The following is a 13,127-nucleotide window of genomic DNA, read 5'->3' on the forward strand; positions in this document are numbered from 1 at the left end:
TACATGTCAGGCCAGCAGATATGATGGGGCGCGCATGCGCACCGCTGCTCTAGCGGCCCTCTCGACAGCAGGCACCGCGTCGGTAGACGGCGCGTCGATGCAGTTTGGCACGCGCTCCTGTGGTCCGCATACTTTTGCTCATGGCTGTACCTTTACTGTGCATGTGTGAAAAAAAAAGAAATTGTTTCTGCCCCATGTGGTACAGTGTCAAGCAAACGTCTCTTGTAATTCTATTGTAATTAAGTGCTTGCAGGGTTCATTGTCTACTCTGTGTCCCATCTGGTTCTGTGCTAGTAACGGGTATCGCTTATCTAGCGACGACCTAGCTCTGAGAGCAGCATTGGTTGCACTCTGGTGTAAATGACCCTTTCCTCCATCTGTCGTTCTCTTCTGGCACCAGGCTGCTCGGCGAGAGATGGAGAGGCAACGCCAGCTAGAGTGGGAGAAGCAGCGGATGCAGGAGCTGCTCTCCCAGAAGCAGCGGGAGCAGGAGAACATCAGCCGGCTCAAAGGTCACAGGAAGGCCCTCGCGCTGCAGATTGAACAAGTGGTGGGTGTTCAATGCTGTGGCCATCTTATGGAGTGTGTGCAGGATGGATCTTTGTGAAATCTCAGTAAACTGAACTGAAAAAATTAAAGGGAGGCTAAAAAAAGAACCCACTAAATCAGTTTGGACGTATAAACTAGTCTCTCAAAACTTTTTATTTTCGTTAATTTTGCAGTATGAGGTCAATTACTAGAGGAGACTCAAGATTAAGATTACATATTTCAAAACTTTTTTGTCGAAATCTCAGCGCTGTTATTTCAGTGTGACATCACGCATTTCGAAATATATTTTCGTAATTGGGTCATTGTGGCTCAGTGGAAGTTCTTGAAGCTTGCCAAGTTCAGTATCTGACTCCTTTAGAATGCAGTGTAGTCTGTCTCTACTGATAAAAGATCAACTAGGTTTGAGCAGGCGCTATCAAAATATATAATTTCATGGCAAGGTGGTGCAGAAACTTCTAAGCAGTGTTCTCATGCCTGTTTTTAGTTATTGCATCTCATCAGGTCTACCACGCTTCCTATTGCAGTGAGAGAGGCCTTTTGGTGTAGCAGGAGTGCACACTGATGCAACTGAACATATATTTCTTTGTAGTGTCACTTTAAAGGATCTGTGAAACAGTTTGGACAAATTTTGTAGACGCGTAGAGTACAGCTACAGTAAATCATTTACACCACAATTTGTGTGATGTGTCTCGTATTAAGAGAGCTACGGACGATTACAAGTTACCCACCTTCATAGCCATGCATATTCTTCCCAACTCGTTTGCCAAGTGATTGGGGCAAATCTCCACCTTCACTGGCTTTACGTTGGGATGGGACACCGTGTCGTCTACTTCCAGTTGTCTTGGAGCCAATGTGTGAATGCTCTCCAACCTCTCCACCAGTGACCGGCAGACGATCCGAAGCGAGAGCTAATGAATTGGCATGCATTCCGACCGTTCTGTCGCAGCGCTGATCGTGTCCGGTATTCTGGTAACCACAGGCGAGCTGGGTATTTCAATAGATGGGTGACGCCGTTTACTAAAGCCCCTCCATATTACTGTTGCCCTGATGAACGGCCTGATCAGGCTTAAACATTTTAAACATTTAGAAAAGTATGCTCACGATTACGCTCCTGCCAAAAATTTACAGAAGTAGGAACAAAGAATACACTTTGTTATTGTTATATTAGTTCTCTCTGAAAGGCACCTTGCAGATTCTCTGAATCTGCAAGGTGCGTTTGCTCTGGCACTGGCGGAAAGGATGTGTTAAGTATGAAGTACACTTGCTTTAAGCACATGTGCAAGAGTCAACGATTCTAGTCTCTCCGGAAAGCTACGGCAAGGCCGTTCGATCATGGGACTGCACTGTCGCAAAGTTGGGGGTGCATTCATTAAATATGGCATTCCCTAGCTTGCAACTGCAGTTCTGATTGAGACATGAACTAGTGAGACAGATGATGGCACTAGCCCTCAGCACCGAATGCTAGTGCTGTTCGTCTTATCCATGTATTCTTTTTTAGTTCTAGTCCTCTTAATTTCTTAAATAGCACAAAAATGAAAATGATAGTGTCTTCCTTTCAAGAAAACATGAGGAAAAATTGCTGAATTCAAAGATTCATTGTAAGACCACTGTTGCCCAAGTTTGAGATTTAGAGAAATGGTTGTATAAATTAAAGCAAACATGATAAATTGTTTTTGCTGAAGTCTGGTAAGCAGCCAAGTTTGCATGCAGTGATTGTGCTGACTGGATCACTTTGCTGTTTGCAGGAGAACAAAATTAACGAGGCGAACCAAAAACTGACAGACACAAAGAAAGGTGTTGCTGAGATGAAAGCGTTCATTGACGAGATGAGAGTAGAAAGAGACACCAAAATGAGGGAACTCAACGAAACAAGATTGGAACTGAAGGCAAGTTTGAGATTTCAAATACTGTCTGCATGTTGGGCTATTGCTTTGAACCTTCAACACTGACGTGTTCTGTGCACGTGTAGGAAATCTCGTTAAATTTCACTGCGTTTTGTTGAAGTTGCATACATTTCTGTACTTGTAAAAGTTGTCCTGGTGTGGATGTCCATTTTCCATGAGCAGAGGCATGTTGCTTTATGCATTATTTGCAAATCACATTTCTTATGGGATTGATGTGCGCGTAATAAGGTGTTGCCCCTATAATTCCCTTAGGAAATCAACGACAAAATGCTTCTCTTGAATCAAGAGAAACTTAGCCACCAGGGCCGGTTGAAAACAATTGGAGCCAACAGTGAGTTGCTGTCCTTTTCAATAACCTGAAACGTTGCTGCACTTCGAGCACCGGAATGCAAAAACCTTTTTTTTTGCTTCCAGATAATTACTCTCTCGCAATGAACAGCTGTGGGAGCAAAGAGATCAGTTTGAACATGTTACGCTCAACGCTGGCCAGCGTTGAGAAGGAAGCCGAGCTCAAGCAGCAGGACGTCGACAATAACAATGCTCAGCTAAAGGTGAGAGCGCAGCCTTTAGCGACAACTTTCCTAGGCTTGCACATCCTAGACTTTCATATTCGTGGAAATGGTTCGTATACCGTTGCCAATAGATAGTGCAAAAATTAGGCAGCAGAAATTTCCGAGATATTGGGCAGTCTGGAAAAAGCGATTTCAAGAGTAAAATCAATTTTGCTGTTTTTTACAACTCCAGCACTGCAGCAAATTCTTTTTCAGAAGTTTTCATTATGTCGTGCTCTATCGAAATGTCTACTTCAAATTTCGTGATGGACAAGGTTATGAGAGCGTTTCGCATTCACTTGTCGCACATCTCTATGTGCTTCATCATCAAGTGCAGATTATGTGCCTGCAACCTTGACTCCACGATGCTTGTCATTTAAGGCTGTTAGTGTGGATGCTAATGGACGCTGAAGCTGTGCTGCATCTAAAAGCCCTGACCTGTGCAGTTTGTGAAGGTGTGTGCCGAACAGGAAAAAAGGAAAAATAGGCACTGCATTGAGTCGTGATTTCTAGGCACAAATGGAGTGGATTTGGTAACGTGCTGTACAAGGTTGATTCAGATGAAGTGGTCATGCACATGTTGGTGTTCATGTAAAGTGGTGTTTATGTGCATGCTTGATAATCAGGAGTGAACTTATTATTATCAACAAGTTGGTGGCGATTTTGGTCATGGTGATGGCAAGGAACAGTAAAAAACGTACATATAGTAGAGAAACTGAAAATGAATTGCATCATTTGCAAGGTGGAACATGGACGTCTTGGAGTCTTTACAGTGCATCTACTCCTTTGTTTTAAGTTTCAAAACCACTAAACATGCGACCTGGCCTGTCTTCAGGCTGCCCACCGTGGTAGCTTAGTGGCTATGGTTCTGCGCTTCTAAGCTCAAGGTCGCAGGTTTGATCCCAGCTGCGGTGCCCGCATTTGGCTGGGAGAGAGAAAGGCAAAGACGCTTGTGTACATTGATCTAGGTGCATTCTAAGAGCCCCAGGTGGTCAAAATTAATCCAGAATCTCCCACTATGGCTTGCCTCGTATCCAGATTGAGGTTTAGGCGTGTGAAAACTGCATAACCTAATTTAAATTTCTGTCTTCAGGCTGCAAACTGGTGCCTCCATAGAACTTTCATTGCTCTAAATGCCCAGCGAAATCGATTGTTGATTCAGCTGGCCAATCCTTGGGATTCATTTTTTTCTTCTTGTTCTGTAGGAGAAAAGGCAACTTGTTTGATGATTGATGCAGTACCTGGTTTCTTACTGATCTATTCAAATCAGATTTCGTCAAGTGCACTGAGAAAACATGCCACCTTGTGCCTCATCAACCAAACCCACCTGGGGCCGAAATAAAACATTGCTCCTAAAAATGACCAAGCTCTATAAAGATCCTAATATCCTAGACTGGATTTAATACTTTCTGTCTAAACGTTTACAGTATGTTCACGCTAATGATTATGGCTACCCTACTGTTCTTGTTACTTCAGGCATACCACAATGATCGGTTTTAAGCCCATTACTATTTCTTATTAATATTAATGACTTACCTGTCGGTATTAACTATCATTAAACTCTTTGCTGATGATTATATGTTTTATCATGTAAATAATAACCCACAGGACGTTTCTATTTTGCAATCCGACATTGACACTATTTCTAACTGGTGCAAGAAATGGCTTATGAAGCTAAACATTTACATTTTTAAGGTCATGAGAGTAATGCATCACAATAAATTTAATGACAACTTTGTTTATACCCTTGATAATTCTGCTTTTAGCTCCCATTACTAGTTACCGCTCTCTTGGCGTCCATGTAACTCGCACATTCTCGTGGAATATACATGTTGAACATGTAATTAACTATGCTAATAGCATGCTTGGATTTCTATGCTGAAATGTTTCCTCCGTTCCTTCCAATTTAAAAATTTAATTATATGCAATTCTAGTTAGATCAAAATTAGAATATGCTTGCTCTATTTGGGACCCATCTAGCTCCACATTAATCACTGCCTTGAATCCATTCAGAACCACGCTGCCCGATATGTGCTCTCTAATTACTGTCGCTACACCAGCATTTCTTCAGTGAAAGCTAATTTAGGTCTACCGACACTTCGGTCAAGCCGTAAATGCTACCGCTTAAACCTCTATCACAATTTTTTTTTACACTAACCCAACACAATCTTTTTCTCCTTTCAGAGTATGTGTTTTCACTGATCTGTCATAAGCTCAAGGTTAAAATTCCTTTATGTCGCACTAACACTTGCCATGCCTCTTTTTTGCCGCAAACAAGCAGTGACTAGAACCAACTTCTCGCCTCCGTCACTGCAATCGATGAGCCTGTCGCCTTTAAAGTTGCGATTAATAATTTATTGTTAGAACACTCCTCTGTGTAATACTCTCGGGTCCTAAGAGTATGAAAATGAATGAATGAATGAATGAATGAATGAATTGCAGCGGGACACATAGAGATTAAAACAGGACGAGCACTTAATAAAATTAATGTTTGTTTGAAGCATGGACAGGCAAAGCAGGCAGACCTCTGATTATGCTGCAATACAATCTGCAGTACAAACTAGCCCAGTGGTCCGCCCTTCTGCACCATTGGGATTCACTAGGAGAGGAACTGTGATGCTCACCGTCCCTTGGCTTCACAGCACCAGACATGGTATGGGAGCCTCAGCACAGAGCCTGGCAGCGGATCCTGTCACTGACAGGGCAGTTTCAAAACCTTTTACAATGGCTGTGCAACAAGAGCAGCACTCCTGCTTTTTCTAGTGCCGTCATTTAGCAGTGTTATACTGCAATCAAACACGCCCTTTCAATGACCATTGAAGTCAAAGATTATTGAAATTGGGGAGCCCCATTGGCTTCCGTCCACAAGCTCGCTTAAAGGAGCGAATCAGGCATGTGGATTTTAAAGGTGTCAGTGGTGATCGAAAGCGAGCGTGTTACTGCAATATGAGTGGGTGCTGCTTGCAATATCTAATATTATCGCCTCGTCTTTTCCAGGAGTTAAAAGATAGGTTAGCAGACCTTGTTCAGCAGAACGAGACATTGATGAGAGAATTTACTCAGAAGAAGCAGCAAGTTCTAGCACTAAAGAAGCAGAAGAGCAGTTCCATAACATTAGATGCCTGGAATGACAACTCGGAGTTTGCATCTGCAGATTCATGGCCAGGTATGCCAGCAAATGCCCCTCATGATGCCTGATGCCCTTCTGCTACACTTGCTGATGCCACAGAAGATACCTTCAATAAGCAGCCTTTCATTAAATCTGCATGTGGGATGCTCAACTTGTAACAATTAAGTTATGACTGTTTCAGTATGAAGCTTTCTTTGGCTCTTAACACCATTTTGCGTCGGTGGCTGGCTGCGTTAACTGAATTGATCCCAGAAACGTGCAATCAAAGGCGGTGGCTTGGTGGTCTAATTCTGATATTACCAGTGCAAGATGCATGTCCTCGCAAAGAGATTTAACCCCTTCTGTGCCATGGATGAGCTAGGTTCATCCTCGCATTTATGATAAAAGCCGCCAAGGACGAGATGTTCACAATACTTCTCATTTTCTATCAATACCTTTTTGTGGCCCTTTTGCATGTGCAGTTCTTTCATTTCCTATTACAATGCTGTTAATTTTTACTTTTTCAATAATTGGTTGACGTTTGGTATCCTAATGCTTAAAATTTGACTACATTGTTTTTTGTAAAGGGTACAGCGGGGCAAAATCTGGTCATTTTTCGTCAGAGTTCAGGAGAATGCTGTGGCACAGGAGAATTTGACATGGTTCTTATTAACATGGGCTGATCCTGGTGGCACTGCGACATCACAGCACCCGCACGCCTCATTGCATTTACCAACGAAGCTAACCACTAACTGCTTCCAGCAGCATATCTCAGCACGTCTACTGGGAAACTTTCGCTCGACTTTGACTATCATCCTCCTGTGGTGCCTGCTGAATTTCTTGCTCTACAATTTTGAAGATTGCCATGTTTAAGTCTTATGACTGGGCCTGCTTCTGTGTTTCAGGTGAAAGCACTCAGCCTGAGCCTTCCTCTGGTCTTGTAAAATACAGAGCACTATATGCATTTGAGGCACGAAATGCAGATGAGCTTTCGATAATGCCAGGAGACATTATCATGGTGAGTAGTACAAGGGTCGTTTTGTAACAGTATTTCTAGCATGCAGTCAAGAGCAAAAGTCTAAAGACCACGGAGTTGGCAAAAAAAAATTTTATTCCTCGTAGCATAGCTATGAGATGGGGAATTATTTCAACGCATTTCACTGGAAGAACAGGCATACGTAGGCTCTAGTGCTTGATTTCATTGTGCATATCTAGGCTGCAACGAATTTCTTCTTCTTTTTTTTTTTTCGTGGGATCCATAATGTCTGGATTTTTTGTTTGTGGCTGTACGTAGTTGTAGGTTAAAAATGGCCCTAGTAAATTCTCCCAATGACCCTGGCTTGATACTTGGGACACATCTTTAGCTGTTGCAGAGATCATATCAGTACTCTAGCTCTTGTGCATGATGTGCACTATAGTCCACCCTTAAAAAGAACACCTAGTTACTAATTAGTATTCAGATGAACACAATATCAATGCGTGATCAACTTGATTAAAAAAGTGCTTGATGTGGCTTGTTAGGTAGGCCTACAATAGTAAAGAAAGTTTTGCTGATGCCTTCATGTCACAGGTAAGCTCTAATCATTCCTGAAATACTAATTTCGTGTTCTCTTAAAAAGTAAAAAGTGAATTCTACCGATACACAGCAACCATTTGTATTGTAAAAAATGTACTCAGTGTTTAAAAAATCTGTAATATCCTTGCCACCTCATCGGTATTTAAGCTTGTGTTTTCTGTATCTTAATTTCTGTGCTCTGTATCTGGTGCCTTTCACTTGCATTTTGTTAGGTTTGTGTGAATATACCTTTTTGGTTTAAAGCAAATTCAAAGTTAATAGTAGTGCCAAATAATTATGAAGCAAACAGTTTGAATAGTTGTGGCATTCGCATAAAATTTTGACAAAATCACCAGAAAGTGAAAAATGTTAAAAAAAAAGAACAGTTGGGAGGGTCGGGAGGGAAGGTGCAAAGATGGAAGGTAGGGTGGACGGGAGGAAAGGTGTAAAGATGGAAGCAGTTTCATCTTAAGGAGCAGTTTAGTTTCAAAGTGCAGCGATATTTATTGCAATAATTCAGCTTGATCAACATCTCTTGCAATGCAAGCAGTACAGAAATTTTAATTAGACTTTTGCTTGGTGCAGGAATTCATTGAATGCAAGGTTCAGTCTACTTGTAATTGTGTGATGGTCGGTGCTTTTCATATTATGTCAAAATTCATTCCGTGAAGTGCAAATATTGCATGCAACCTTGACTTCACAACGCTTGTGATTTAGGCTGTGTTGTGCAAGTTTAGGTGCGTGCTTATAGCCTACACTCGAATATAAGCTGCTCCATCTAGTAAGCACACAGAGGAACTTAGTGGACATGCTCACTAAAGTAGCTGTCCACTACCGAGCCGGCTGGCAGGGAATGCATCATGCCCATTCCAATCACAGTGCCATGGCAGTTAGGCCTAACTACCACTGCTTCACCGGGTGTTGGTGATCAAAGTTATTTAGTGTCAAGTTGGTGCAGATCTATTTGCAGCTCAGTGTGACTGCAGAATATGAGAAGCCACCTTGCCACACATCACAAAAGAGGAGAGAGAGAGAGAGTGCAGAGAAAAACGTAAAACGTAAATGATAGCAGCATTCTTTAGACACCATTTTTCCAGCATAATGTGTGGGAATTTCTGAAAAATCGAGGGAGACACCATACACTGTCTGAAATTTTGGACGCTCTCACACATTGGTTTCAATAGAGAAGGTGACAGTGCTGCAGGTATGTTGTAATAATCAAGGAGGTTCGAAAAATTGGCTGGCGGCTGTAAACGAATTTGTTTTTGACTTGTCTGTGTGAGACATGTTAATGGCATTGTGGCTTTCTCGACGAAACTGCCGATTGTGTTTTTAAATTTAGATTTGTTCATTCCTAATACTTTGAAAACTCTTGATACTGAAATTTGAACAGAATTGAATAGCACAATACTCAATTGAATATCATAGAATATCGCATACTTGCACAAGCCTGCATTTTATTTAATATTGAGAGTGCTATGATGCAGCTTTAATGGGCACTAAGAATTGCAAATGGCCTTGGGACCTTGGTTAAATAGTGCTTTGTCACGTCTCTGGTTCCAGGTGCAGGAGAACCAGCACGGGGAACCGGGTTGGCTCGGGGGAGAGCTACAGGGCAAGACAGGCTGGTTTCCAGAGTCCTACGTCGAGAAGGTGGTCACCTCGCCCACTGGTGGCTTTCCCGTGGACAGCAACCAGGTGGCCGCCGCAGCCGGCACGGCTGAGACTGTGCACATCGTGGGAACCGAGATGAAGATGACCCTGGAGTGAGCCATGCTTGCCGCTGTTTTTCCATGCGGGCTTTGTTTTCTGAGAAAGATTGCTGGTGTGCAATAATGACCTCGTCGGGAGAACGATACTTAGTCTATAGACATGCTGCAGAGTGGGACATGAAAATGTTGTGTGCTACTCTTGTTCACCCCGAGCAGAAAAAAATTCTGCTGGCATTCATTTCTTGCGAGGCAGTATTAGTACATCTGGCCAAGTATTCAAAAGTTAATTGCAAACAATATTCAAGATGGCTGACAGAGCAGAGAAGAAGCAAAGGGTCAGCGCAGTCTGCCCTCTTTGCTTGCTCTGCGGCTCATTGTTTACAGACATGCAGCTTGTGTTATGCATTCACTTGCATATAGGTGTGGCTTCCTTGTAGAGATATTGATCTAGCACCTTGGGTTGTGATACTTTCACAGAAGGTAACCTCACTGACGTTGTGTTCACATGCCAAAACATGGTAGGCACAGCTTTCCTGCAATGTAATGTACGCCTTGTTTCTCATTCTGTCTGCAGAGGAATTTCCGAGGCCCCGGAGAATGGTCGCGAGCCGACACTGGACGAAGTGTCTGCGCCCGATGTTCTGCAGCCCTCGGAGAACTCCTGCTTTACCCAGCTACCCCGGGGGGCCCCCAGTGTGGACACCACATCTCCTGTGCCTGGCGAGGTGAGCTGGTGCAGACCCCTCTGTGGAGGCCATGTGCTTCAAGTAGGGTCGTGTAACACCTTTCGTGCGGGGTACTGAGAACACACTGAAGCGAGTGCAATGCCCTCGAATGAATATATACCCGAATAAAGTTTTGAAGAGGACCTAATAGTAACGGAGACATACAGAGTGGAATATCTACTTTTCCCATTTCCCTCTCAGCTGGGTAAATGTCCTGCCCATTTCTGCTTCCTCACTTTTTTTTCTTTCTGTGGTGCACTTATAGTAACCATTCAAGGTTGGTGTCTGATAAAAGTGCCTGAGAGCAACAAAGGCATGGTGACAGGATGGGCTGGATGTGTTAATGGCTGCCGTTTCCTCGCTTGCTAGAAGATTGGAGGGCTGTTCATACGTAAGCAAGGCTTTGCTTGAGAGTGACTTTTGGTCATGAACAGCCACACAGTGCCTGACATCTATGGACTTTGTCATTCATGGCCTCGAAAGTAGCAGGAAAGAGAAAAGGCATTATTTCATGCGAGATTTTTCTGCTGTATGCAGTGGAATAATAATTTGAACTGTACGTTCATGGTAGCATTGTCTACAGACCAGGAACGTTTTATTACAGTGTTCAAAAAGTGTTGCACTGTATCTTGAAATATGGTCGATGCAATTTTTCAAGGTAGTTGTCCCCCACACCATAAATAGGCTGTCTTGTTTTCTGGGTGCAGGACAATCCGTGGGTACCTCTAATACTAGTGCAGTTGTCAAAGCACAGTCCCTTGCTTGCACTATGCCCCATTATGCTCAAAGAGATGCAGCCGCAAGACTGGCTTCACGAACAGGTCTTCTCAACTCTATTATATTTATTTCCAGGGAGAAACTGCCCCACAGGGCTTGCAGGCACAAGCTTTGTTTCCGTGGAGAGCGAAGAAGGAAAATCATCTCACTTTCAACAAAGGCGATGTCATTGCAGTCAAAGAGCAGCAAGACATGTGGTGGTACGGTGAATTCCAAGGAAAGGCAAGTGTCTGTCTTTACCATAGAGGGTGTTTCCGTGATGGCTGATATGTTAGGTTACAGATTACGTCGACACATTATAGTGGGGGCTACTACAGCAGCTTCACACAGTTTGATTGCTCTAGAGGGGTGGGCCCTGAAATAAATATGTAACCTATAATCTGACTGAACCTAACCTAACCTTGCTGGTAGTCTTGCTTGTTTGTAGTCTTGTCTTGCTTATAGTAATTTGCTTAGAAATAGTTGACAGAGCTGATGCTTCAGCTTATTGACACAAGTGATATGGGGTATGTGATCAGTGGCTTTGAACTGGCACGGAAATTCGTCACTGTCAACAAAGTGTGACAGCTACACTGTATGGTGCATGAATGGTGCCATAAAGGCAGAAAACCTAAGACACGCAATGCAAAAAGTCTCCAACTTGCAGCTGGCCATATATAGCACCTCGTAAAATTTTGTACCAGATAGCACATGTCAAACTTTCTTGTCATAAATTTTTGAGTGCCATATGAATGTTCTTCATTCTGGTACAACGGCCCTGCCTAACTCAGTGCTGCAATGTGTTGCGGAAGTCGATTACAGCTTGATTTTCTTTTGTTTGTACAGTTATTTTATCATTCTTTTTACGCCTTTCAGCTGGGATGGTTTCCAAAGTCTTACGTCAGACTCATCTCAGGCCCTGTGAAGACATTCAAGTAAGTCACTTGTAAATAAATTGGATCATGCATCAGCACTAGCAGGGAATTGGGGGTAGTGAGGCTGTCTTGCTGTTATATGATGATGACCACATCTAACAGATTGCATGACAAGCTTCGCTTCTGTCTTGTATATATATATGGCTTAAAGCTATAATCATTTTATTTCAGCAACCAGGTGTCGGATTTACAAGAATTTGGAGATGTGCCTCCTGAACCCCCAGCAGATTTCCCAGGTTAGTTTCTACCTTTTTTTTTCTGTAATGGTGGGTAGCCTACAGGTACAGTTTGAAGCAGTAATTGTTATCAGCAGCATACAAGGTGAGCTAAATTACATAATTGGTCTCTTGCTGCAATTGTGGATGGCTTTCCTATGAAGAATAGACTGATGCACACCTTGCATCTGTTTGCTGAAAATTTATAAAATGCTGTCGGACATTTCTGGCAAGGCTTGAGAAGTTTATAAATTGCTTCCAATATGCAGCTGACAATCACGTGCCAGTATTTGTATGCAAGTTTCCCCTTTTTATGAGCTCATTTTGCTTTGCCTCAATCTTTCTGTGACCTGTTGATCTTAAAACCTTTCTCACTGATGCCTTGTTAGGTGTGCTTTCTTGCGAAACCTCCTTTCCTATCTTTGAAAGGGTTTAAATGCAAATGCACTCGCATACTTAGACTTAGGTGCACACAAGCTCAGGCGGTCAAAATTAATCCAGAACCCTTTGTTATGGTGCCCTTGGTAGCCTTGTACAGCTTTGGGATGTAAAACCTCAGTTTTATTGCTGCAGTGCCAGATGAAGTCTGTACATGCATCCATGATTGACTGCACGGTCCTCGTGCAGGCAGTTCGTGTTCGTTAAGCCATTGCTTTCTTCCCCTGCAGTTGCAGCCGAGGAGAAGTACATTGCCCTGTATGCATACCAGTCTCAGGAGCCAGGTGACCTGAGCTTCAATGCTGGTGACGTGATCAGTGTCAGCAAGAAAGAAGGCGAGTGGTGGACGGGGACATTGGCTGGCCAGACGGGAATCTTTCCTAGCAACTACGTACGCCTGTACGAACCAGAAGTCAAGGTAGGAAAATGATTTGCTCTTTTGTGGCAGGGCGCTACTGACGTGCGGCATGCATTAATAAAGGCCAACTGCAACAAAATTTTGGACTACACGAAAGTATAGCTTGAGATAGCGTAGTTATATAGAGCAGTCTCTGTGCAAAATTTTATTTGCAATACAAATGGATGCATCACGAAAGGCTTGCAAAAGTTGTTGTTTATATCGAAACTGGAAAACAACACCACCATTACCACTTGCCAGAAATGACACGAGTCTGAATG

At 43.0% G+C, this 13,127-nt stretch overlaps 1 protein-coding gene across 6 annotated transcripts in view; it reads left to right on the plus strand.

The window, feature by feature from the left end:
- Nucleotides 1–13,127, plus strand: part of Dap160 (dynamin associated protein 160) — an 87,620-nt gene that overhangs the window by 12,860 nt on the left and 61,633 nt on the right. For all 6 annotated transcript variants that reach the window (XM_065441134.1, XM_065441133.2, XM_065441136.2 and 3 more), the window contains exons 10-21: nucleotides 401–550; nucleotides 2,295–2,435; nucleotides 2,706–2,784; nucleotides 2,868–3,004; nucleotides 6,002–6,170; nucleotides 7,019–7,131; nucleotides 9,232–9,434; nucleotides 9,955–10,105; nucleotides 10,958–11,104; nucleotides 11,738–11,796; nucleotides 11,968–12,032; nucleotides 12,680–12,867. In XM_065441134.1, coding sequence (XP_065297206.1) covers nucleotides 401–550; nucleotides 2,295–2,435; nucleotides 2,706–2,784; nucleotides 2,868–3,004; nucleotides 6,002–6,170; nucleotides 7,019–7,131; nucleotides 9,232–9,434; nucleotides 9,955–10,105; nucleotides 10,958–11,104; nucleotides 11,738–11,796; nucleotides 11,968–12,032; nucleotides 12,680–12,867 — 1,602 coding nt within the window. The remainder of the gene's footprint in view (nucleotides 1–400; nucleotides 551–2,294; nucleotides 2,436–2,705; nucleotides 2,785–2,867; nucleotides 3,005–6,001; nucleotides 6,171–7,018; nucleotides 7,132–9,231; nucleotides 9,435–9,954; nucleotides 10,106–10,957; nucleotides 11,105–11,737; nucleotides 11,797–11,967; nucleotides 12,033–12,679; nucleotides 12,868–13,127) is intronic.

Source organism: Dermacentor albipictus, chromosome 5 (assembly GCF_038994185.2).
Source record: "Dermacentor albipictus isolate Rhodes 1998 colony chromosome 5, USDA_Dalb.pri_finalv2, whole genome shotgun sequence".
NCBI classification, from domain to species: Eukaryota; Metazoa; Arthropoda; class Arachnida; order Ixodida; family Ixodidae; genus Dermacentor; species Dermacentor albipictus.